Source organism: Rattus norvegicus, chromosome 8, assembly GCF_036323735.1.
Source record: "Rattus norvegicus strain BN/NHsdMcwi chromosome 8, GRCr8, whole genome shotgun sequence".
NCBI classification, from domain to species: Eukaryota; Metazoa; Chordata; class Mammalia; order Rodentia; family Muridae; genus Rattus; species Rattus norvegicus.
Genome location: NC_086026.1, coordinates 28,318,885 through 28,344,671, shown reverse-complemented (window position 1 = coordinate 28,344,671; position 25,787 = coordinate 28,318,885). Strand labels below are relative to the sequence as shown.

Genomic DNA, 25,787 nt, shown 5'->3' with positions numbered 1-25,787 from the left:
GTTAGCAGGATATAGTCTTTGGTTCTCCCTTAAGCCTGTGGCCTATCTGCTCTCATGTTCTTGGCCACCAAAGCAGTAATACACGTATCCCATCTCCTGGGCGGGCCTTAACTCCAACCATAAAGTAGTTGGTTACAATGCTGGGCCACCACTGCACCAGCATAGCTGGCAGGCAGGTCACCACTTAGATGGATTTGTGGCTGAGTTGGCGCTCGCCTTTCTCCTGCACGTAGAGTACCATCCAACACCCTGAACACCAGTCAGTAGGGCTGAAGGCTCTAGGAGGCACCGGCATGTTCAGCGAGATGTACGTTGTCTTCCAGGCTTCACCATCAGTTTGTGAAGAGCAGCCAATTGCTTTGGCAATGACCGAGGTTGTTTGGGAGTTCGCACGGGGCTCCCTTTGGCCAACAACTCGATCAGATGTAACAGATTCCTGGCATGGAGGTTTTACCTGGTGGCGAGATGTCTGGTTGGAGCTTTGTCTCCCCGTATTTGGTGACTGGATTTAGATTTCTTGCATACATGTATATATTTTAAGAGGCTTCTGCCGTAGGTTTCCATATGAAGCCTCACATGGCTGTTAGTGCTATCCCCTCCCTCCATTCCCACCCTTAGCCCCTCTACCCCTCCAGTTCTGGTGTCTCCTGCCTCATCCCTCCACAACTATGCATTTTCTTTCCACTTCCTTCCTTGGGAAGTCCTCTCCTCCTACCTTCTCCTCCCGACCTCTACGGTTAAACGGTTGCAGCAAGCTTCAAAGTTAACATACAGACATACTTATCTTTCTGGGTCTGGATTACTTCACCTTGGCTTCCATCCAGTTAGCCATGAATTTCATGATTTCTTTCTCTTTTTTTCAAATGAGTAGGTCTCATTTATTCGGTAGAAAACACCTAACTGCATAAAATAGGGAAAAATGGCCGTATTTGAAAACAAAGGGTCAGAGTAGAATGCAGAGCTGTAAGGAGCAGCGTCACGGAACACACTGAAGAGGTTTGTGTGGCAGTCCCACTGGGGCCTGTGCTGTCAGATTCTGAAGTACTGATTTGTACTGCGTGTTTTCCCACTGGGGAGATCTCACTCTTCAAAGCACAAGGAGAAGCTATGTCTCACTGAGCCTAGCGTTTCAAAACTGGTTACTGTTACTCTTGGTCATAGTACATCAGTAAGTCAGGGTCCACAATGAGGGTGTCTCCATCCTTCCTTTGTGGCCGGTGATCACGATAGTGCACAGGTAGAAAGGCCTGGAAACAGTCGATGCACTGTGCATCTGGCCGGGCATAAATGGGGACTACAGACTCTCTGGACAAATAGTTGGGGGCTTCTATATTTAAACTTCCTGACACTATCACTGCCACTGGTCTGTTTCTCTCGTAGTGAAGCCAACTCGTACGGATCCACAGAATCCTGTTGGAATGCAGTGTTTAACTAAGAGCGGCAGGTCCGGAGTTGGGGATTTGGCTCAGTGGTAGAGCGCTTGCCTAGGAAGCGCAAGGCCCTGGGTTCGGTCCCCAGCTCCGAAAAAAAGAACCAAAAAAAGAAAAAAGAGCGGCAGGTCCACAAGTCCTCAATGCCTTCTCCAAACTTCACTTTTACTAAAAGGTCTCTGTGGAAACCATCTTTCAAAAATTCTTGCCTCAAAATAATTTAAGAACAAGTGGCCCTTACACCTTTACCAGCGCTGAAGGGAGCGTCGCTGATGTCTGAGGTGATCCTGCCGACCAGCCCAGCTGCCCAGAGGAGCAGCCAGGACACTGGAACCCACCTTCCCCAGTGACCTGGACAGAACGCTGCTTGCGCTCCCACCCTAGGACCCCCCTATAACTCCGTGATTTCATTCTTTTAAACAGCTGAATAATATTCGGTTGTGTAAATTTTCACTATCAAGTCAGCTGTTGATGGACATCTAGGCTGTTTCTGTTTCTGGCATAGAAACTGTAGAGCGGCAGTGAACGCCGATGAGCAAGGGTCATTTTCCTCCCTGTTTTTTGAGACAGGGTTTGTCTGTGTTGCCCCGGCTGTCCTGGAATTCACTTTGCAGTCAAGGATGGTCTCGAACTCCGGTCCTCCTGCCGGACTCTAGAGTGCTGGGATCAGAGCAGTTCTGCCCCACACCCAGCTGTGTGTTGGTTTTGTATCCTGCTATGTTGCTGCAGGTGTTTATCAGCTGAGGTTTCCTGCGGGGGGTTTTAGAGTCCTTTATGTATAAGATCACAGTATCTGCAAATAAAGATACTTTGATTCTTCCTTTTCTATTTGTGTCCACTCGGTCTCCTGTTATCTTACAGCTCTAGCTAAACTTCAACTACCACTAAGTGGTGGCAGCTCATGCTTTTAATCCCGGTATTTAGGAGGGAGAGGCAGGCAGATTTCAGTGAGTTATAGGCCAGCCTGGTCTAGAGTTCCAGGACAGTCAGGGCTACAAAGAGAAACCCTGCGTAGATAAAAAGAGAGACTTCGAGTATTATATTAAATAGATACGGAGAGAGTGGACAGCCTTGGTCGGTTTCTGATGTTAGTGGAATGTTCTGCATTTCTGTGTAGGTTGATGTTGGTCGCTGTAAGTCACCTTTATCATTACGAGGTGTGTTCCTTGGATCTCTAGTCTTTCCAGGACTTTTATCACAAAAGAATGCTGGATTATCAGAGGATTTTTCTGCATTTACTGAAACGATCAGATGGGTTTTTTGTCTTCCAGTTTGTTTATCTGGTAGATTAGATTTATCAATTTACATTTGTTGAACTATCACTGAATCTCTGGGATAAAGAAGTCAACTTGATCATGATGGATCGATTATTTTTTGATGTGATCTTGGACTTTGTTTGCAGTATTTAATGAATATTTTTGCCTATATAAGGAAAATTGGTCTATAATTCTTTCTTTGTTGAGTCTTCGTGTGGCTTAGACACCAGAAAAATTGGAACCCCGGAGAAAGATTTAGGCAATGTTTCTTCTGTTTTTATTTTGTGAAATAAATTTGAGCAGCATTGGTGTTAATTCTTCTTTGAAGGTCTGGTAGAATTTTGCACTGAAACCATCTGGCATTGGACATCTTTTGGTCAGGAGACTTAATTCCTGCTTCTAGTTCATTAGGGATTATAGGTCTGCGTATTAGGGTCACTGTTGCTGTGTGAATGGACACCATGTCCACAGCAATCTTGCTTTGTCTGTCTGTTCCTAAGATTTATTTATTTTATGTTTTGGGTACTTGTCTGTGTGTACATTCAAACACCACAAGATGGCGTCAGACAGTTGGGAGCCACCATGTGGTGGCTGGGAATTGAACTCAGGACCTCTGGAAGAGCAGTCAGTGCTCTTAACCGCTGAGCCATCTCTCTAGCCCCTGATCTTTTAATCAACAGACGGGGGTAGGAGGGAGACAGAGAGAGAGAGAGAGAGAGAGAGAGAGAGAGAGAGAGAGAGAGAGAGAGAGAGAGAGAGGGGGAGGGAGAGACAGAGAGAGACAGAGAGAGACAGAGAGAGACAGAGAGAGACAGAGACAGAGACTGGGGCCTGGGTAGGTTTGAAATTTCCAAGCCACCAGTGACACACTACCTCAACATCCAATCCTTTCCAAACAGTTCATAAAGCTGGAGACTAAGCAGGCAAGTATATGAGCCTATTGGGCCATTCCCCATTCAAACCACCACATTCTATTTAAATTTCCTCTATTTAACTTTGATGGTGGTATGTATCAAGAAATTACCCATTTCATTTATATTTTCCAATTTGGTGGAATCCAGATTTTTAAAGTATGTTAAAGGTTGAGATTTGAGCCAGGCATCCGTGCTCTGGAGCCTGCACTCCTGACCCTGTCTGTATGTGTTCAGATCCACCTCACTTATTTCTGTTGCTGGGATGAAAGACCCTGACCAAAAGAAACTTAGGGGACACAGGTCTGTTATAGCTCACAATCCCAGAGTGACAGGAACTTCTGACAGCTAACTACATCACATCTAGTCACGAGCAGAGCTCTGAGTCCATGCATGCTCACACGCATGCTTATAAACATACTCAGGCACATGCTCACTCCCACCCTCCCACTCATGTCTTACACAGTTCAGGATCCAAACCCAGGGAATTCCCACAGTGGGCAGGTCTCATTTAGCACAATGAGCGTAGTCACCACAGTCTAACTGGCTCTAGGCAACCTGACTGAAACTTTCATCTCAGCTGATTCCAGATTGTGTTAACAAAATTAATTATCACATTGTTTTCTTCTGACCCAGGATTACATCACTAACATTCGAGGTTTGTTGGTGCTTGTGTGTTTGTTTTGTGAACAACTAGAGTTGTTCCTGGATTTGAATTTAGGACCTTTCCCATGCTATGTGAAATGTTCTACCACCAAGCTATGTCCCCCTTAATTTTGTTTTAATTTATTGAGACAGGGTTTTTCTGTGTAGCCCTTGCTAACCCAGAACCAACTATGCAGACCAGGCTGGCTTCAAACCCAGAGATTCACCTGCCTCCTTTTCCCGAGTGCTTGGATTAAAGGTGTGATTTCTTTTCTTTTTTTTTTTAAAGATTTATTTATTTTATGTATGTGAGTACACTGTAGCTGCCTTCAGACACACCAGAAGAGGGCATCTCATTACAGATGGTTGTCAGCCACCATGTGGTTTCTGGGATTTGAACTCAGGACCTCTAAAAGAGCAGTCAAGTGCTCTTAACCACTGAGCCATCTCTCCAGCCCAAAGGTGTGATTTCTTTTTATCGTCTTGTATTTTGTGTGTTCCAGTTTTGTTCCCACTGCTGTGATATAATTCCTTACCAAAATCAACTTGGGGAAGAAGCAGGCCGTTTAGCCCACAAGTCCCAATCACAGATGCTCAGTGAGGGAGTCAGGGCAGGAACTGGGGTACAGCGGCTTGCCGGCTTGCTCAGCTGCCTTTCTTGTACAGCTCATGCCCACCTGCCTAGGGAAAGTACCATCTGTGCTGGGCTAGACCTTCCAGCATCAATTAGCAAAGAAGAAGATGCCCACAAGGCAGTTCCTCAAGTGAGACTCAATTTGCCAGATTAGTTTGTGTTGAGTGGACAAGAACTAGCCACACAATGTTTTGTCTGTGAGTATGTGTGTACATGGAGGTCAGAGAACACTTGTGGGAGTCAATTCTGTCCTTCCACTATTGTAGTACATGGGGACTGAACTAAGGTCAGCACCAAGTGTCTCTATTCCCGGAGTCATTCGAAGCCCAAATAGATCCCTCGATTTTTGCTGGTCTGGAACTATGTAGTTCCATACCAGTTCGAGAGGATGGCCTCTCTTTCCCAGCTCCTGACTCAGCCTACCAAGTACTGTAATTACTGCATGTGTCAGCACAGATACACTTGGACCTGTTGACCCAAAGGTTTGAGGCACATTGTTTGCAGGGTGAGCCAGTATTCTATTCACTATCTAATATTCCATCACCCTCAACTTAAGAGACCAAACCCCTTATAAGGGATGGTGTAAGGTGTAAAGGGAAATCAGGGATAGCATTGATTCTGGGGAGGCTATGCTCAGACCCATCGCCAGAATCCCAATTTTGGAGTACTAGCACCCAAGCTATATTACAGCTCGAAGCGCCCTTCACACAAGTCATGACCAGAATCCAGCTTAGCCGCCGTCCTCGGCCCGCTCCGCCTACACTTGACTGACCAATGGGCGACATGCACCTTCAATAGGGGACGGCCGACAGCAGGCGGTGCAACGGAAGGACCCGCAAACCTCCCCATTTAGTCATCTTAATTTTTGCCTGTAAGGAAGTGCTTCGCCATTTTTAGGTCTGTCGTTTCCCCCACCAAATCCAGTGTTTAATAGCAGACCTGAAGAAGTCTCAAGAAATCTGCAGTAGCCTTAGAATGCTTTCTAGCAGATTAGGCAATTAACCCGGGCAGCTCGCCTCTCTAGGGCCCTTCACTCAGCATTCCGCGGCTTTGGGGTCGAACAGAATCTGAAGCCAATGGGCTTTGCCGAAATGAGAAGTGGGCAGAGCCAATCCTTAAAGGATCCACGCCCCGTGAGTAGAGGGTGACCCGGATGATGGCGGCCGGCGCGGCCGTAGCACTGGCCCTGTGGCTACTCCTGCCAGCAGTAGGAGTGGGAGAGGCGGGGCCGCCGCCCATCCAGGACGGCGAGTTCACGTTTCTGCTTCCCGCCGGGAGGAAGCAGTGTTTCTATCAGTCCGCACCGGCCAATGCTAGTCTTGAGACCGAGTACCAGGTGAGAGGGTCCCGGCTCGGAATAGAGCAGTAATGGGGGCGTGGCCAACAGGCGGGAGGGGCGGGGCAGGGGTGTGGCCAGAATGCTTCAGCTCTTGCTGTGAAGGGGCATGGTCTGCTCCAAGCTTTTTGGGTCCTGGTGGCTGTTTGGTAGGTACTACTAAGCAGCCAGGTAGATGCCCACCTTGGATTGCTCAAGGCGGTGGCGGGGTGGCTTGATGAAAGACCTCACCAGGAGGCGTCTCAGGGACCTGGAAGGGACCTTGTAGGTGTGGATGTGGATCTTCAGATAGGCCTTTGGGAAAATCCAAATAGCTTGCTGGGCAAAACAAAATAAAACGCTTGCTGCTAAACCATGATGGTCTCAGTTTGATAACTCTAGGGTAGAAGTGGAGAACCGACTCCTACAAGTAGCCCTCCAATCTCCACAGGCACTACTCCTCTACCCCAAGCAAAGAAATGGGATTTTTGTGGTTAGTTTTTTTTTTCCTTTTTCTTCTTCATGGGTCTTTCCCGGTTCGGTTTGACCCAGGCCTTCTGTGTCAGATAGGCTTGACTCAAAGCTGCCCGTTCCCCAATTCTTACCTGCTCTTCAGGTGATCGGAGGTGCTGGGCTGGACGTGGACTTCACCTTGGAGAGCCCTCAGGGTGTGCTGTTGGTCAGCGAGTCTCGAAAAGCTGATGGGGTGCACACGTGAGTGAAGTCCTGCCCTGCCTTGGTTCCGTTACAGCCCCGCAGCTCCCCAGTGGCCTCAGGTTACCATCCTACTGGTTCCACAGACCAGCTGGCTGGCCACTCCAGGGTCATGTCTGTCTCATCTGTCTGCCCAGGGTGGAGCCTACTGAGGCCGGAGACTACAGGCTGTGCTTTGATAACTCCTTCAGCACCATCTCAGAGAAGCTTGTGTTCTTTGAGCTCATCTTTGACAGCTTCCAAGATGAGGAGGAGGTAGAAGGTTGGGCTGAGGCTGTAGAGCCAGAGGAAATGCTTGATGTGAAAATGGAAGACATCAAGGTGAGTGGAGTGTCATGGTGCGTGCTTATAATCCAAGTTCTGAGGAGGCTGAGGCAGGACTTCAATGAGTTGAAGACCAACCTTATTTACATAGCAAGATCCCATCTCGAAAAATCGAAAGAAAGGGCTGGATAGTTCAGTTGGTGGAGCACTTACCTGGGACTCTCCCACACCCAGCACTGCACAAACTGGGTATGGGTTGCTCATGGTCAAGAGGATCACAAGTTCAGGGTCATCCTGGGCAGCTTTGGACTGGTGAGCTGGCTCAGTAGGCAAAGGCAATTGGCACCAAGTCTGACTACTGGGACCCACATGATAGAAGGAGAGAACTGATTCCTGCAAGATAGCCTCTGACCTCCACTTCTAACCCATAGCGAAACCAGGAAACACCAAGGGGTAAAAAAGCAAAAGGAGGCCGGGCATGTAGATGAACAGATAGCCAGAGCCAGTGCATGGTGGGGGTGGGGATTCAGACTCAGCGGCCTGGCCTTTTCCTCTCTGTGCCCTGGCAGGAATCCATAGAGACCATGAGGACCCGGCTGGAACGGAGCATCCAGATGCTCACTCTGCTCCGAGCCTTTGAGGCTCGTGATCGTAATCTTCAAGAAGATAACCTCGAGCGGGTCAACTTCTGGTCAGCTGCCAATGTGGCTGTGCTGCTGCTGGTGGCCGTCCTGCAGGTCTGCACACTGAAGCGCTTCTTCCATGACAAGTGCCCTGTGCCCACGTAGCCCCAGCCACAGAGGATGACGGAAACAGGAGGGCATGGGTGTGTGACTTGCTGGACACCTCCCGGACTCAGATGAGACACTGCACAGTTGGGTCCTTAGCAGTGGCCCCATGTGTGTCCCTTCCTCAGTGACCAGGGAGTGCCAATGGCTCGTAGACCCCTGGGGGGGGGGTGGCTCAGCAACAGTGCCTGTTTCGTGGAAGGTGGACATGTTGGGCGCTGCAGTATGGGGACATGTTACCCTGGCTTTCTCCTGAAATTGTGCCTTAGCTTCAGTCTTCCAGCCATTAGGATGGGGTCAGGCTGTGGAGCTGCCCCTGCCCTCCAACTAGACCCCCAGCTTGTGTCTCTGCTTTGCTCCTGGGGGTAAGCCTTCTTTACTAGGGCCTGGGAAGGAGACACGTCGGCAGCACACGTCTTGCCAGGACAGTCACTTTTATTGGAAAGGAAGGAGCCCTGGTCCCTTGGCCCAGAGGGCCAAGCTAGTTGATGGTTTGGTTGAGAACTGTAGAGTGGACCCCTTCCTTCTCTCTGGGTGCAGCACCTCAGACAAGGCTGAGGTGCCAGAGCTGGCCTATGAGCCTAAGGGACAAGGGCATTCGTCCTGGGCACTGGAGTCAATAAATTATGGTCAGAAAAGTTAACAGTGCCTGTGACTGGGGCTCAGGGATGTCAGCTTGGGACAGACCTAGCCTCAAGCCAGGGGCAGCCAGGAAGGAGGGGGCACTCCCACGAAGCTCAGAAGAAAGGTCGGGCAGGAGCCGATGGAGGTGGTCGCCTGGCACGAAAGAAAAAGATCGTAAAGCAAAGTTGAATCGTGTCCCTGTAGAGCTAGTGGGGGACTTGCAAGTGGGCCATAGCACCACTTGAGTGGTCGGTAGAACTCCTGTTTCCTGTGAGCACTGTGTAAGGCCTGGTGGTGATGGGGATGAGAGGGGTTCAGAACAGATGACACAAGACTCCATGTAAATGAGTGAAATGAGAGGGTGTTCAGTCTCCTGAGCTGGGACACACACAAAAGGCCCACACACATAGCCACGAGAGGGCTTCCCTTTATTTTAGTTTATTAATAGGATATACAGAGGCAGGCACTTAACAGTGGTCAATCCAAGCGTTGGGAGCAGAATCTGTACAGAGGCACCAGGGCCCACCCTGTAGGAGACATCTGGTTGGAAGCCAAGAGGTCCTGATGTCTCCAGAGTTCTTACAGCCCAAACCACAACAGGGGCTGAGGAGAGAGGCAGGCCAGAGCTGAGGCACTCCAGGCCTGGAAGGCACAAAGGCACCTCTGGGTGTGGAGACTGGGCTGGGCTCAGGCTGTGTGGTTAATGTGGCCAAAGAAGCTATATATATATATACAACTTGAGCCAGGTGGGTGGCCAGCACTGGACCTCCTGGGCCTGGCTCACTCCTGAGGAGTCCTTAGGGAAAGGTGGACAGTTCTGTACCTCAGAAAGAGCAAAGGCTTACAGTATGGAGGAGCCCATGTAGAGTTCCCCACCACTAGCCTAGACCTTTCTTTCCAGATGGTCCCAAGGGTGCAGTTTCTGTTCTGCTAACCAGAGCTCCCCCTTGCCCCAAAGTGCAAAGCCCCCAAGTTCTGTTTGTTTGGGCCTCCTTCCCACCCTCTCCCTCCTTATCATGTGCACTAGGGCTAGGGAGGAGAGGGCAGGCTTGCCCACGGGGAGCCTGGTCCCAGCATGGGGGGCAGTAGCAGGGCCCAGACCACTGTAGGTACACGAGGACCCCCCCAGAACACTGTCCCCTGCAGCCTAGTCGAGCAGGGACGGCTCGGCTGGGCGGATAATGGTGGGCCGGCTGGGCGCAGCAGGCGCTCTTCTGCTGCAAAGAAAGTAAAGACAGGGAGGCGGAGGGTAGTGAGGCCAGAAGCAGGGTGAGGATGGGGACCCAGCCCTTCCAGCCACCCCAAGGTGCTCCCAGAGTCAGGGTACAAAGCAGTATGTCAGATCCAGATATTTTCCTAGTATCCCCATGTGCTTGCTTGGGTTTTATCGGCAAGTTCTCTGCCTTGGGAAGAGCTAGTCCCCTCCTTCCACCAAGAGGGATCTGGAGACAGCGCAGGTCATCAGGCTTGGTAGCAAGTGCTTGTACCAGATGTGCCACCTTGTCTGCCTCTCTGATCTCAGAACTGGAGACTAGAACCTGGCTCACTAGACACTGCTAACGTCAGCAGGGTCAACAGTGGTGTGGTGCTCAGGGCTAGTCAGACATGTAACCTGCTGCTTGGAAGACAGGCCAGGAGCCCAGGCATAAGCTGATCCACTGCTCTGTGGCACTGGCTAAGTAAGCAGGGGTTGGCCCCTTTGGGGCTGTTTCTCAAGGCACAAGCAGAAGTGCCTGTTCTATTTTATGTCCTATTGGGGCTACATGGGAAGTCATCAGAAGCGGGGAGAGTCACCACAAAGGGACCCCAGGATGCAGGTTGTAGGCCTTACCTGGGCACTCCTGGAGGGATCCCAGGGGGAATCCGTGCTGGCCGAGACGGTATCTGAGGTGGCGCAGAGAAGGGGTCATTGTTGGCAAACACATTCTGTGGTCCAGGCCGGGATGGGATGGGGGGTGCCGAGAAGGAGGATGTGGCCCCCACAGGCATAGGAATGAGGGGAGGCCCCGGTGTGGGGCCCCGCACTGCGGGTGGGCGGCCCGGCGGGTGCACACTGGACACAGGTCTGCGCTGTGGAGTGGGGCTGTAGAGGGAGGAAAGGCTGTAATCTGGAGAAGGATATGGTGTGCGGTGTGCATTGGCCACAAGAATGAGGTGGGGGCAGGGGCGCTGGGCACCCACCCCTCTGAGCTATACCACTCCATGTTGCTGGGGTTCCTGTATACCTGGCAGCAAACTTCCGAGGGGCAGCTGTGCAGACTGCACTTGGCCTTCTGATGCACTTACAGCCCAGCACCCTTTCCAGTGTCTGTCACCTCTCCACATCTACATCTGCCTACCCTGTTTTCCACTGGACCTGGGGACCTGAATCAGGTCTGGGCTCTTCCTCTTCTGAGAGCCCACAGGGTCCTTGGTACTTGGTCTGTGGCTGCCTTTGTGTCTCTGGCCCATCTTTCCTATCTTGAGGCCAATGGCATCCTAGGTTCTACTGGCCTTCTAAGATTGCCCTGTACCTTCTCTCTGTTCTAGGAGGCTGGCTCTGTGGTAACTGTCCCCTGGGATTCTTGCTCTTGTTTTCCACTTGGACTGAACCCATGGAGAAACCATTAGAAGATCCAAGGGTTGGTGGGGAATTGGGGTGTGCGGTTTTCTCCTCCAGAGACCTAGCTCAGGTTGGCACTTGGACACCATGGTGCCCTGTGGCTCTAAGCAGAACAGGTGCTCAGGCCTGTGTGTACGTGTTGTGCCATTCAACTCCTGTCCCTGTCCAAACTCCAGCTGTGACCTATCTCCTAATGGCATGGGGGAATAGGAAGGGTAGGAGGACAAACTGCCCTGCAGACCTGTGGCTGCTGGTGTTCTGGAGCCAAGTATCATCGACAGGTGGGGGCACAGGCGTGGACACGGTGCTGGTGCTGATGTCCCCAATGATGTTGAGCGCTTCCTTGAGTGCATGGTACATGCGCAGCATATCGTCCCGCCGCTGAGCCTGCTCAGCTGACTCCTCCATGAGGCTGCTCTGGTCTGCTGATGAGTACAGGTAGGCTAGCAGCTCATGGTGGATGAAGGCCTTTGTCTGAGGACAATGGTGGGAAAGGTCAGACCCCTACACTAGCCAGTAAATCAGAAGCCATTGAGGTCGGAAAAGCATCCATCACAGACTGAGGGTTGAGTTTAGCCACAGAGCCTGTGCCTAAAATTCATCTGTCAGTCAGAAGCAGGGACACAGCTCAGCTATAGAGCCCCGCCTAGAATCTCCCAGCGAAGGAGCAGAGGTGCTGTCATCCAGAGCTTGCTTAATGTCTGCCATGCCTTGGGTTCAATCTCCAACACCACAGCAACCAACCAACCAACCAACCAACCAACAACAACACACCAAAAAACCAAAAACACCCCTGCCAAAACAAAAAAGCTATTAAACAAGCCAAAGCCAACTTGTTCTAATTTTGCACAGCTTTTTAAAATTAGGGGTTTGTCTCTAAGTTAACAGTATGTAGTGTGTGTGTGTGTGTGTGTGTGTGTGTGTGTGTGTGTGTGTGTAGTGTGTGTGTGTGTGCACCCTGTGAAAGCTCCCCTGTGTGTCTGGCTGTGTGTCTGAGGATGACGGTTAACATCTGACTCCCCTCCTTCCACCTTCTGGTGCTGGGCTGACTGGCAGGCTGCAAAATCCCAGGAGCTGATTCCCAGCCGCCCAGCCTCGGCCAGGACCTTTGGTGACTTGGAACCTGCCACTCACGTTGTTGATCATGAGGTGCATGATGGTCTTTGGCATGAGGTCCCGGATGGACTTGTTGATGATGGCCACATAGGAGTCCACCAAGTTGCGGATGGTCTCCACCTGCCGCTCCAGCTGCGGGTCCATGGAGAAGGTGTTCTCTTGTGCTCCATCCTCGTTCTCTGCCTGCAGGGGACACAGACAGGGTGAGGTCACTGTGGCGGGACAACTTTGTGGTTAGGTCCTGACTCTTAGAACTGTGTGCCCACCCTGCTGACAAATGACCCACTTGAGTGTGCACCAGATGGCCCCATTAGACCTTGTGGTCTATGCTGGGGAAACACTGGCTAGAGCCATGCTGAACTTTTTCCCAGGGGATGAGAACACATTGTCCCTTCAGGTGGCCACGATCTGTAGTGATCTCACCCCAAGGACAGGAGGACAAAAGAAAACAAGGCAGATGAATCCTAAGTCTACTTGCCACCCAGGCCATGGTTCTCTTGGAGGGCTTTCTGGACCCTAATGGCAAGCCACACCTACTTTATTTGCTTGCTTCAGTGGGTACCAGCTATACGCCCTTTGAGGTCTTAGGGTGCTCTGGTTTGAACATGGGATGTCCCTAGGGTCCAGAAGTTGGTACTGTCTCAGCTGATGGTACTGTACTTTTAAGATTTATTTTTATGTGTTCATTGGTGTGGTGCATGTATATAGAGTGTGTGTGAGTGTGTGTGTGTGTGTGTGTGTGTGTGTGTGTGTGTGTGTGCGCGCGCGCACGTGCGCAGATGTCCAGAGGCCAGAAGATCACCCAGAACTGGAGTTACAGACAGCTGTGAATTGTCATGTGGGTGGTGGGGAATGAACTTGGGTCCTCTGGAAGAGCAGCCATGGCTTTTATCTGCAGAGCCATCCTTTTACAACCATACTACTGTTATTTGTGAAGCTCTGGAAACTTCAGGTTTTGCTTAGTTGGGGGAAGCAGGTCATGTAGTTTGTATCCCCAGGAATACCCTGGCCCCAGCCCTTTCACGTCTTCCCCCCGCTTCTTGCCTCTTGCACCTCAATACCACTGCCACGATAAACAGCCTACACATGGGGCCAGGCAGCTACGGACTGAGCCCTCTAAAACCGGGAGCCAAATTGAACACATCTGTCCCTCAGCGTTGCAGCAGGCATTTACTGATTTGTCTGCATGCATGTACCTCATGTGCACATTCTCCTTACAGGCCGTCCACCGTAACCGTGTGCGTGCAGTGTAGCCCAACACTCACAGTGAGTCTTTCCTTGACTTCATCTGCACCTCAAAATTTTCATTTTAGTTTACTCTGTCTGTCTGTCTGTCTGTCTTGTCTGTCTGTCTGTCTGTCTATGAATGAATGATTGGAAGGTTCTCTCTATGTAGCTCTGGCTACCCTAGAGACTATTACATAGTCAAAGCTGGTTGTGAACTGCGATTAAAGGTGTGCACCAACATGCCAGGACCTGTTTTAAGATTTCCAGAACTACATTTTATACCAGGTGTAGTAGCCCAAGCCTCACAGCCTTCCGGAGGCAGAAGCACACAGAGCTGTCTGAGTTTAAGGCCAGCCTGGGTCTACATAGTGAATTGTGGGCCAGCCAGGGCCACACAGAGAGACAGCCTAAAAACAAAACACGTTTTGTACATGTATAACACGTGTACATGTGTGAACACGTGTGACATGATACATGCGTGGAGGCCAGAAAAGAACCTGTGGGAATGAGTTATCTTTCACCACGTGGGTTTTGGGGACCAAACTCATGTCATCAGGCTTGGTGGCAAGCACCTCTAGTCCCTTAACCATCTTGCTGGCCTGCTTTTTGAGGCAGGGACTTTCATTGGATTTGAAGCTCATGGACTTTTCTAGGCTGCTTGGTTAAGTGGGCTCTGGGACTCCATACTCCCTTTTTACCCAGTGTGTCCACGAAGCAAGGCTTACAGGCACACGCGTCTGTGTCTTTTAGATTTACTCTGAGACAAGGCCTCTCAGGAGGGCCTGGGGCTCTCTGGTGATGTGGCTGGAGAGCTACTGAGCTGCAGGACTACAGTGCACACCACCACACAAGGCTGCTGTTTGAGTTCTAGGGCTCAAACTCAGGCCCTCATGCTTGTGTGGCAAGCACTTTATCACCTAAGCCATTCCCATAGACTGGCAGTTTGTACCATAGCAAAGAAACCTGACTTGACACACATGGCCTAGAAATCACAGGTCCCTCTCCCTCCATGAGGGTCAGCTTATCCTTTGGTATGTCTCTAAGCAGGGAAGGCAGCCCTCACCTGGTCCTTCTCTGGGTAGACCCCAGCTCGCAGGAACGAAGCCTTCCAGCTGTCCACATCTTCCTGGGAGTCACAAGCCAGTTCGATCTGTCGCAGGTCCTTGTAGACGTTCCTGGAGTGAGTGGTAAAAGGGATTTGATTGGTCACTAAGATCATGGGTACAGGGGTCTCTGTCTGATCTGGGTACAAAGGTCGTTCTGGTACCTTCCCCAGTTTGTTAAAAGGTTTCTGGGTGTATCTGCCAGGTATATTATAGCACCAAATACCATAAATGTGTGTGTGTGTGTGTGTGTGTGTGTGTGTGTGTGTGTCTGTGTGTCTGTGTGTCTGTGTGTCTGTGTGTGTGTCCGTACATATATACACGGACACGGACACACACTACCATCAGATCAAGAGTATACTAGTGTTGGTAGTTTAGGGTCTTGCTATACATCCAAAGCCAACCTGGTATCTGAACGCAGTCTCTTCCTCTCTGTGACATTTGGCTTTAATTATCAACATAACCCAGGAGGAGCATTTCCATAGGGACTGTCTGCAAAGGGTCTGTCTGTGGGCATGCCAGTGGAGGATGTCTCAAGTTAATGACAGATGTGGGAACCTCAGCCCAGTGCAAGTGGCATTGTGCATTCCCTAGGCAGAGGGAGAAAGAACCAAGCACCAGCAAAAATGAGCTGATGAAAGGTCCCCACTGCCACCACTACATGTTGCTCGCTCTTTCTCTCTTTCTCTCTTTCTCTTTCTCTCTCTCTCTCTCTCTCTCTCTCTCCTTCCTTCCTTCCTTCCTTCCTTCCTTCCTTCCTTCCTTCCTCTTCCTTCCTTCCTTTTAGGTCTCCCTATGTAGCCTTTGCTATCTTAGAATTTGCTATGTAGGGCTGGAGAGATGGCTCAGCAGTTAAAAGCATTGACTGCTCTCCCCGAGATCCTGAGTTCAATTCCCAGCAACCACATACATAAAATAACTAAATTAAAAAAAACCCTGCTGTGTAAACTAGGCTGGCCTCCAACCCACAGAGGTCCACCTGCCTGCTCAGATGAAGCCATACATCACCACACCAGGCCTCCTGACAACTCGCTATCCCTTTTCGATTACAGAATTTTTTTAGCCCTGGCTGTCCTGAAACTTTCTCTGCAGACCAGGCTATACTCAAACTCAAAAGGTCCACCTATACCTGAGTGCTGGGATTAAAGGCATGAGCCACCATGCCAGCTCTCCTTGTTCTGCAGGGATGGCTACCCACCAGCCCCATGCTGGGCATATCTTATGATACCCTGCTCTAGCTTTGAGCTCCCACTGAGGTGTAGAGACACTCAGTGGAGACACTGAGAAGTCTGCAGGAAGAGCACAGCAACAATATCTACCAGAATTTCCCATGGCAGCAGAAATATACCCAACCTCTGTTGTCTGCTGGTGCGGTATGTACATGCGTGCATTTGTATGTAGAGGTTAGCGCTCAGCACCAGCCTTCCTCACTGTCTGTCTCACTGGCCCAAAGCTCACAGACTTGCCTAGACTGGCTAGCGGGTCAGTGAGCACCAAGGATCCTGCTCTTTCTGCCTCCCCCAGCACTATGCCAGTCTTTTCCTTGTAGATGTGTATGGGTGAACTGTGTGTGGGAGGGTTGTGCGTGGGAGGGCCGTGTGTGTGAGGCCTATGTGTGGAAGGTCATATCGGGGAGGGCTGTGTATGTGAGGGTCATATGTGTGAGGTCTATGTGTGTGAGGCCTGTGTATGTGAGGGTCGTGTGTGGGAGGGCTATATAGGAGGGCTGTGTATGGGAGTGTTGTATGGGGGAGGGCCGTGTGTGTGAGGGTCCTGTGTGTGAGGCCTGTGTATGAGGGTCGTGCGCACGAGGGCTGTGTGTGAGGACTGCACTGAGGTCCTCACACTTATTTCATCCATTTCAGTTGTCTGTGTCCACGTTGCCTCGCCCTCACCCCACACAGAAACCCCTGGGACAGTTCCCAAGGGCATCCCTTCCTAGAAGGCGAGGCCTGGTGAAGGCACTGCTGCCACTCAGCTCTCCTGGGGCCCACAGGCTCTCACCTCTGCTCTGTGTTGAAGATGGCAAACACATGCTTGTTGGACATGAAGCCCTTCTCCACATCCCGTATTTTGAGGTTGTCTAGTGGCAGCATGTACTTCTTTTCTTTTTCCTGAGGAGAGAGTGCAGAAGTCTCACCTGGGCTACCAGGGAAGAGCCAGCAACAACCTGACAGCCACTGCCAACCCTGGCACTTGGTGTGTTGAGAGCCGACACCCCCATGTTTACGTGAACATTTCCTTAACGTTATCTTTTATCCTAGGAGCTTTGTATGTAAGGACTCTGTCAGAATGTTCCTGTCCCAACACCCTGTATTGGCCCCTCCTGCCTTCCTAAGGTCTTTGTGCAGAAGGTACCTCGGACTGACCCCATCCCACCCTACTGTAGACACTGTGACTAATGACGTAGGCAGACTGCCTACCACCTGGCTGGTCCAGCAGCTGCCAGAGAGATCCAGAACACACCTGCAGTGGCTGCTTGAACTGCTCAGTCTAACTACATGCGCAATGTGAACACTCTTGGTTCCCAGTCGGCCCTCCCCAGTATCGAGTGATGGCAGCAATCCACTCACAGGGAGGGAGACTACAGCACAGGCTATCCCAGACCAGAACTGGGGAGCTGAGCCTGAGCACCAATGTCACAGAAGTGTCAGTGGCTTTGTGAGTCACTGTTGCTCTACTCCACCCTTGGAATCAAGCCCGGGGTTCATGCATGCCTGACAAGCACTGTAGCAACCTCAGCCTCCTCTTTCTTTCTGTCCATGGCGGGGATGGAGCCCGGGGCCTCTCATAGGCAAGTACAACTGCTGAACTGCACGGAGGCACTCCTAATTTTGAGACAGGGCTCATTCATTTGCCCAGGCCTTCCATGAAGTTGTATTCCTCCTGCCTCCAAGGAGCCATATTGACAGGCCTATGACACTTTCCCTTTTGTGTCTGCTGTCTGTCCAGAGCTGGAGTCACTGTGTAACCTAAGAATGGCTGTAGATAAGAACTCAGCTTCTGGGGATTTTCTGCACCTCACTTTTCTTTCTTTTTTTTTTCTTTTTTCTTTTTCTTTTTTTCGGAGCTGGGGACTGAACCCAGGGCCTTACGCTTGCTAGGCAAGTGCTCTACCGCTGAGTTAAATCCCCAACCCCCACACTTTTCTTTTTAAAGAACCAAGACTCATATAGCCCAGGCTAGCACCCAACTCCCCATACAGCTGAAGATGACCTTGAATTCCTAATCCTCCTGCATCTGCCTAAGTGCTGTAAGGAGTTACAGCTCGAACACCCAGTTCTCACAGTACTAGGAAAAGCTCTAACAATTGAGCTGTCACCTGGACATGTCCTGTCTGTGTGGTGTGTGCAACATGTTGGGAGAGAAAAGGCCTTCATGGAGAAGTAAGATGATGTCTATTTCTGCGAGACAAGCTCTTTCACTAAACCTGGTGGCCAACAAGCCTCAGCATCCTCCTGTCCTTGCCCAGTCCACTGCTGAGGATACAGGCACCCACAGCACCCCATAGGTGTGCAGGCCACAGTGTAAGCACCCTTCCCCACAAAGCACTCTCCCCAGGCTCACCTAGAGATCTCTCATAATTCTCTCATGTTTCTGGCCATTGCATTAACAGAAAGCCACAGAATGCAGCTGTTTGGAATATCACTTTTGAATTCACCAGCAGAACATGGCCAGCTTGAACACTATAACTCCTGTGTTAAACTTTTGCTCTGCCTTTCCAGGCTGCCTTAGAACAAGGTGCTTCTCTTCTCTGAGCCCGTTCCCCACCTGTCTGAGACCTGCTGAGTCTCACCCTTGTGGAGGGTGGCACAGTTGAGGCCCCAGGTTTCCAGCTGACTCTTGGACTGACTCCCAGTCAGCATCAGTGGGTCTGACTGTCTGAATAGAGCAGAGGCAGAAAGGCCGTGACCATGGAGGGCAGAACACCCACACAAAAACAACACACGCTGAGAGCCCAGACAGGGAGGGTAGCCTTGAAGTCTGCCTTGTTATAAGAAACAAAGCTGGGATTTTGGGGGTCCCTGAAGGAGCTTTGGTTTTCAGAGGGGGATAAGTTCCCAGAAGCAACTCTGTGGCCCCCACCTATGGTGTCATGAGACAGAAAGCTTCCTGCCAGCAAGTTAGGGCCAAGTAACTGAGTTATAGACACCCAGGCCTACCAAATCTGGAGCTGTTATGTGATTCTGCCCAGGATTGGGGAGCTGCCATCACACACACACACACACACACACACACACACACACACACACACACACACACACACACACGCATGTGCTTGCTCGCAGAGCACAAGACCACACGAGGACACGAGGACCTCTTTCTGTGGCAGCACAGGCCATCGGCCCAAACCATCCACCAGCCTGCTTTTGGATTTCCTGAAAACTCCCAACTTTCTCCAGATGTGAGCAAGTGGTCTTGGCTTTGCCACATCCAAAGAGTCCAGGATGCATGGATGAATGGAGGATCTTGGGAGGAGCAGAGACTCCTTTCGCTTGCACAGTGGCTGCACGGAGAGACTGAATAGCCAACCCTGCCATCCCAGTGTTCCTCGTGTTCAGGAGACCAAGACATGTACAGTAGTCAGCACATTGGTTAGGCTGGGCTTGGGTCAGCAGTGACAGTGGGAACAGACCATCTAAGGTGAGTGCCATCTCTGTCCCCACTGGGGTGGAGATACCTATGGAAGGTTCTGGAAAGAGGAGGAGGGTGGAAAAAGTAGACCCAGAACTCAGAGAGCCCTGGGGTTGGGGAGGGATGTCCTCAGGTGAACTGGGCCTTTCTCCTTGTTTCCAACTATCATTTTTTTCTTCTTGTTTATTCCTAAAATAAAGAAAAGGCACTTTCTGATCTTTATAAAAAGTTCGTCTACAAAAATGGTCTGGTTCTCAGGGGTGGCTGCTACCTGCCAGGACCCTTAAAGGTGTCAGGGTCTCCACAGCCCTAGACCGCACGCAGTGTGCTTCGTCTTCAGCATACAGAGGGCTGCTTTCATATCCGTGGGTGGTGTGGCCCTGCTACTGGCCTTGTCCACAGTGAGGCCCACGTGCCTGCTTTCTGTCCCCAGATGAGGGGAAATGCAATGGCCATTCCAGCACAAAGGACAGAAGCTCGTAACACTGGTCAGCTAGGCCCAGGGCCGCACCCCTCGGCAGGCAATGACCCATCCATTATGGAACCCTGGAGACACACACACACACACACACACACACACACACACACACACACAGAGTCTTCCCAGCTTACAGGTTGCTTTTCTTAAAGAGTGCTGGAGCTGGAACCAGAAACTGGGGTACCTCACTCTGGGGGACACAATCCCAGACTCTTTGATATGCTAGGCAGAAATGCAGGCAGAAACCCATCCATATACTTACAAATTAACACATACCAGAAAGAAACAAAACAAAACATAAAACCTTTGGGAACAGCGACATGTCTCGGTGGGTAAATCAGCTTCACAACAAACCTCATGACCTGGGTTTGATCCCAGGAGCCCACATGGTGGAAAGAAGCAACTCCCACAAGTTGTCCTCTGACCTCCACGTGTGCACGACACATGCATACCTGCAGCACACACATATAAAGTAAGTGAATGGATGAATGAATGGATAAATGGATGGATGAAAAATGAATGAATGAATGAATAAATGTAAAGCTTAAGAAATGGGAGAAGAGGGGTTAGGGATTTAGCTCAGTGGTAGAGCGTTTGCCTAGCAAGCGTAAGGCCCTGGGTTTGGTCCCTAGCTCCGAAAAAAAGAAAAAAAAAGAAATGGGAGAAGAGGTGAAAGGTCAACCTTACCGCACCACCAGCTACAGAGGAGCAACAAGATTCCACAATGGCCACTCTGAGGTGCGTAAGGCAGGGGAGGCAGCAACTATGCTAGGTCTGGTCCCACAACTATCTCCAATCCAGACCCCATGGCTGCAGTTTTAGGGGCTTCCAGACACCCCAGAAATATCTGTGGTAGCTCTTTTGAGCTCAAACCTGAGTTTGGATGAGTCCCTCAGGCTCTAGACTTATCCAGAAGCAAGCATGTGTCCTTCTCATGTGGAAAAGGGAAACCAGGCTTCATTTCCAAACACCCTCTGAGTAAAGACACCTGTCCTGGGCATGGGAGTGGCCTAAACTCAGGGCAGAGGTGTCTTTCAGGTCAGCCAGTGCATGTCCATAGCCACCACAAACTGTCCCCCACACAAAGACCCTTCTGTACTCTGTGACATGAGGCTAGCCACCTTTCAAGGCCTCAGTTTCTCCACCTAGCCATGACGCTGCGGATTCCAAGGAGGGCTTGAGAACTTTCTGAGGGAGATGAGGACTTGTAAGATGGCTCACTGGTAAAAAGCAGCCAAGCCCGCTGGCCTGAGTGCACCCCCAGGCCCACATGGTGGGAAGAGAACAGACTCCTGGGAGTTGTGCTGAGACTTCCACACATGAACTCTGGCACAACTGTGCCATACACTCAGATAAATAGATGCAATACATTTAAAAGTCCATAAAGATAGGGAGGAGCATGTCTTCTGCATGGAGCCCTGTGTGGCTTCGCCCAGTCAGTGAGCCTGGCACAGGGTGAGGCCTCATGGGCATGCAAGCTTTCTTTCATCTTTTTTCCCTAAGACAGGGTTTCTCTGCATAGCCCTGGCTGTCCTGGAATTCCTTGCAGACCAGGTTGGCTTTGATCCTCCTGCCTTCGCCTCCTGAGTGCTCGGTTGAAAGTCATGCACCACCATGCCCAGCAGGCCTGTGACTTTCTGAAGTGTCACCTGCCTCCTCCGTTTTGCAGCTGACCCCAGTCCTACCTATTCTGTCTCCAGTGTAGGTCACCTTCACCTTTACCTCCTAAAGCCCAGAGCATTGCCAGAGAAGCCTGGGCTCCGTGGTTGGTGCTTCCTTGGCATGTATGGAGCCCTGGGCTCCGCCCTTACCTCATTAACTGAGTAGTGTGCTGCATGCCTGTCATCCAGCACAGGGAGGCTGAACCAGGATTATAGTTCAGGGCCATCCTTGGCTACAGCGTTTAAAAAGGAAAAAGCTGGGCTATGGTGGCACACCTCTTTAATCTCAGCACCATCTACATACAGTACCAAGACAGTCTGGTCTAAGCAAGACAGCCTGGTCTACGCAGAGAAACCCTGTCTCAAAAAAATACAAAACAACAACAGAACAACAAACACTAGAACAGAGAAGTCTGGCCTTCAGTGACACTTACACCATTTCAGGGCCAGGGCGCTGGCCAGCTTCTAAGAAGGGGATATAGAATGTACACAGACAGGTTTCCAGTCACATATGCTACCATGCTGAGTCCTAGTATCCCTTTGGTGCACTGGTGATGGGGGTCTCTCCTACATGGTGGCTGGAAGACCCTACAGAGGTGACTGTTGGTATAAACCACCAGAGTGCATGTTGGGAGCCTGGCCTGTGTGAGGCCTGGGGCTAGGATGCCCCCTCAGCTCCCATACAGTGGCAGAGAACTTAGGTCAGGGTCTCTTTCAGAGGGAAAGAAGAGTGCTGGTGATAAGGTTCCACTGTAACCCAGGCTACTCTGAATTAGCTCTGCAGGGAATGATGGCTGAGCACCTGAGCCCCCTGAGTGTTGGCATCATAGACATGCACCGCCATGTCTGCAGCACTGTGTCTGTCTCGCCTGCTGGGAACATGAGCACACGCGGTACCTTCCTTTTCTCTTAGCCTTTGGGATTCCTGCCAGGTCTCCTGTGGCAGGATGAACTCCTTACCAGTTGGATGGTGTCACCCCCCCCCCCCGCCTTGTTTGAGGCAGGCACTTCCTGCATAACCAGGACAGGCCTGGAACTTCCACATATTCCAAGCTGCCTACATCCTTCCTCATGCTGGGATCTCAGCATGTCACCATGCCTGATTGTAAACTCCTTTCTCAAGTGACAAAGGACAGGAATGAGTGCTGGCCAGGGGAGTCAGTTTGGGGACCATGTCCCTCTCCTACCTATTCAGCCACCCTTGTCCCCCATGCTCACCTCTTCATCCTTGTACCAAGACAACGACTCAGCAGTCAGCACGAACCAGTACTCCTTGGAACCGCCTTTCATCAAGCTGATGTTGTTGATGGTCAACCAGCCCCTGCGGATCACCTGGTGGGGAGGACTCAGCTTAGCAGGGAGGACAGCCCTGCCACTCCATCCATCCCTCCTCCCCAGTAAGGACAGAAGCCTGGTTCTGAGGATCCATATTTCTTTGGGTCCAACAAGGTAGGCAGAGATGGCTCACTGGAGAGCACACAGCAGGGGGATAGCTGTACTTCTTTCATGGGACTGACCCTCAAAGGTGTCTCACACTAGCTCTTCTGTGTGTAGGTGACCAGCGCTAGGGAGGAAGTCCCAGCCAGAGGGCTGGCCAGAGGACCACTAGACCCTGAAGGGTCAACAGAGTGGGACTGTTTCAGCTAGCTGGAAGTCAGCCCAGGGGGCACACTTTTCTATGAGTGACAACTCAGGGATCTCGGTTGGGAGCCAATCCATGGAAAGGGCTCGTTGGGCCATAGCTGTCATCCGATGGGGAACAGAAGCCAGGTCAGCCTGGGAACTCACCTGACTGCTAGGTACAGGCAGACTGAGGGGGCCACATTTTCAGATTCCCATGATCCCTGGGACACGGAGGCACATGCAGACCTGAATCCCCCACCCCCTGACCTGGGGACTCTGGGCACAGCAGGAAGCACGCAGAGCTGGCAACAGGGATGCCTGGGACTGAGGCAGCAACAGACGGGCCAGGCTGCAGAGCATGTGCCGGGTATAGCCATGGACAGGCGGGGAGGCTGGTATTGGGTCGGTCAGGTAGGATGGCCCAGAAGAATCCAATATAGGGTCTCTGGGGAGCCAGTCTGGGGCCCAGAGTTGAGGCTCCCCTTTCCCTGTCCTGTTTGGCTCCAGAGCTGCCAAACCTAAACAGGGTCTGTGTCTACCTACAGAGGGCATGTCTGGGCTCCAGGCTGCAGGCCATGAAGGCTACAGCAACAGCCAAAGGTTCAGTCAAGAACAACTAAGCTGCCACTTGACGTCCCTCATTAAAGTAGTGGGTAAGAATCTCTCTCTCCCTGGGACGTCAAGAGACTAGAGAATCCTGGAGATGCCTGGAGCCCCAGGAGGGCATAGTGTCCACGTTACAAACAGTGACTGACTTGTACAGGGCCATTCTGAATGGCCTGGGCTCAGCTACAGAGGTTCCCAGCATTCCAGGAGCACCCTGACTCCAGGCCACCTAGGTTGGTAAGGAATGATCGCTTAATTCTGGAACATCACCCAGGCCGAGGTGAATGGGGCCCTTTAGCTGGGTTCTGTCCGGCCAAGGATGGGTGGCCTGGCCCATTCAGCCAGTCTTGGCCCAGCTCTTAGAGCTTATTGGATTTAGCCTCACTCATATGTCAACCAAGGGAGAGAAACTTGGGCCCAAGCTACCATTGTACCCCCAAGAAAAGTAATCCCACAGAGTGGGGTCTCTGTACCACCTTGTAACAGCTGTGCTACTCTGTCCCTTGGAGGTCTGGCCCAGCTGCCTCTACTAAGGATACATGGGCTGCTAAAAGGCCCCCAAGGCACCCTTCCCTTCCAGCCCCCTGCCTGTGTGGGCACCCTTCCCTTCCAGCCCCCTGCCTGTGTGGGCACCCTTCTCTTCCAGCCCCCTGCCTGTGTGGGCACCCTTCCCTTCCAGCCCCCTGCCTGTGTGGGCACCCTTCCCTTCCAGCCCCCTGCCTGTGTGGGCACCCCAGTGTAGTCCGAGACAATACCCGGTCCTATGAGTACAGACATAGACTGATCCCCGGGAACCATGAAGGCTGTACCTCCTTATCTCCAAGGCAGATTGCGAACCTAGGGTCACAGCCTTAAGGAGCTGGGGTGAGGAACCAGGGGAGAGGTGTGGCAACAGCAAAGGCAGCTAGGGTTCGCATTTCTGGCATACACAGTAACAGGCATGCAGGCATGCAGAACAGAAAGGACCCATCCCAGTGGCTTTAGCAGAAAGTGGCAGCAAGGTGGGCTCAGCAGGAGCCATGATGGTTTCCTCTCTGGGTGAAGATCACTTGGAAGACCAGGTATAGCTCAGGCGACCAAGGCTACAACCAGCCATGCCATGGTCTTGAGGCTGCACATGGCTTGTGGCCAGGAGAATGGAGTAAGGTAGGAACCGTGGCCACTTAGAAGTGGAACTTGACTGCTCTACTCCAGGCCTGAAGCTGATCTGGTCCTACATCCTTTTCTCTAACATTGGCCCAGCCTGCTTTTGCCAGGACCCAGGTGTACCAAGGATCTGCCACTCACACAGCAGTGGCTCGACTTTGGCAAAAGCTCAAAACTCCCACGAATATCTCTGCAGAGAGTGCTGGTGGCAGCAGGAGAATATTCTGGAGAATGGGTTCTGCCTGAGCTTGGGGTGAAGCTGCTTGTAGGGAGCAGCGCCACACAGACTGAGCTTTCAGCAGGGCCGGACCTCGCACCCTTCTGACAACCCCAGCTCCCAACCCTTGTGCAAAAGGAAGATGATTTGCCCGCAGTTAGGATGGCAAACACGATATACAACTGACTGGTGGGAGCTGCTGAGAAGACTATGTCAACAATTCTGAGCACAGCGGAAAAAGGTGCTGGGATAACTCAGTGATGTCTGTCCCAGACAATGGATAAGAACAGTGGGAGAGTGGAACTGACCATTCACACCAATCACTCTAGCTGCCGTGAAGGCGGTAGGCTAGAGGGAACCTGAATACTCATGTCTATCGTGAGTACAGGAGGAGGATAGCCCATGGAAAATTAAAAAATCAGGCACAACAGCTAGAGAATGGGGAGTCAATGGCATGCATATTAAGAAAGAATGCCAGGGGCTGGAGAGATGGCTCAGCAGTTAAGAGCTCTGACTGCTCTTCCAGAGGTCCTGAGTTCAATTCCCAGCAACCACATGCTGGCTCACAACCATCTGTAATGGGATCCGATGCCCTATTCTGGTGTGTCTGAAGACAGCTACAGTGTGCTTATATACATAAAATAAATAAATAAATCTTTAAAAAAAAAAAAAAAGAAAGAAAGAATGCCAGGATTGATTAGCAATGTCTGTCATGGGCTCACTGTTGAGGAAAATCTTAGGGAAGAATGTTGGTTCATTTAGTCATGCCTGCCCCAGACTCAGAAAGGCAAA

General features: G+C 51.2%; 3 protein-coding genes and 1 pseudogene across 19 annotated transcripts in view; 1 reads left to right on the top strand and 3 right to left on the bottom strand.

The window, feature by feature from the left end:
• C8h19orf38 (similar to human chromosome 19 open reading frame 38) overlaps positions 1 to 7,043 on the bottom strand; it is a 34,178-nt gene extending 27,135 nt beyond the window's left edge. For all 4 annotated transcript variants that reach the window (XM_039082180.2, XM_063266176.1, XM_063266178.1 and 1 more), the window contains exon 1: positions 6,797 to 7,043. The gene's annotated coding sequence lies outside the window, so the exon portion shown is untranslated. The remainder of the gene's footprint in view (positions 1 to 6,796) is intronic.
• Pigx-ps1 (phosphatidylinositol glycan anchor biosynthesis, class X, pseudogene 1) lies at positions 875 to 2,581 on the bottom strand (annotated as a pseudogene).
• On the top strand, positions 1,819 to 8,600 carry Tmed1 (transmembrane p24 trafficking protein 1). Of its 3 annotated transcripts, none has more exons than XM_008765940.4 (5): positions 1,819 to 6,212; positions 6,643 to 6,684; positions 6,808 to 6,905; positions 7,043 to 7,226; positions 7,739 to 8,600. In XM_008765940.4, exons 1-5 carry the CDS (start codon positions 6,030 to 6,032, stop codon positions 7,955 to 7,957), a joined length of 726 nt encoding a protein of 241 aa, XP_008764162.1. In that variant the 5' UTR covers positions 1,819 to 6,029; the 3' UTR covers positions 7,958 to 8,600. The 3 variants fall into 3 exon arrangements, with proteins under 3 accessions (XP_008764162.1, XP_006242706.1, NP_001013450.1); XM_006242644.4 differs by having other exon boundaries at positions 6,580 to 6,684; NM_001013432.1 differs by lacking the exon at positions 6,643 to 6,684 and having other exon boundaries at positions 6,025 to 6,212.
• Positions 8,375 to 25,787, bottom strand: part of Dnm2 (dynamin 2) — an 81,954-nt gene continuing 64,541 nt past the window's right edge. For 4 of the 12 annotated variants that reach the window (XM_006242614.5, XM_039080918.2, XM_039080917.2 and 1 more), the window contains 7 exons: positions 22,622 to 22,735; positions 16,634 to 16,743; positions 14,590 to 14,701; positions 12,318 to 12,482; positions 11,425 to 11,657; positions 10,413 to 10,664; positions 8,375 to 8,734 (listed from right to left, as the gene is read on the bottom strand). In XM_006242614.5, the coding sequence (XP_006242676.1) occupies positions 8,695 to 8,734; positions 10,413 to 10,664; positions 11,425 to 11,657; positions 12,318 to 12,482; positions 14,590 to 14,701; positions 16,634 to 16,743; positions 22,622 to 22,735 (1,026 nt within the window). In that variant the 3' untranslated portion in view covers positions 8,375 to 8,694. Of the gene's footprint in view, positions 8,735 to 8,989; positions 9,799 to 10,412; positions 10,665 to 11,424; positions 11,658 to 12,317; positions 12,483 to 14,589; positions 14,702 to 16,633; positions 16,744 to 22,621; positions 22,736 to 25,787 lie in introns of those variants that run through there. The other 8 variants (XM_006242611.5, XM_063264984.1, XM_006242610.5 and 5 more) reach the window with 3 other exon arrangements.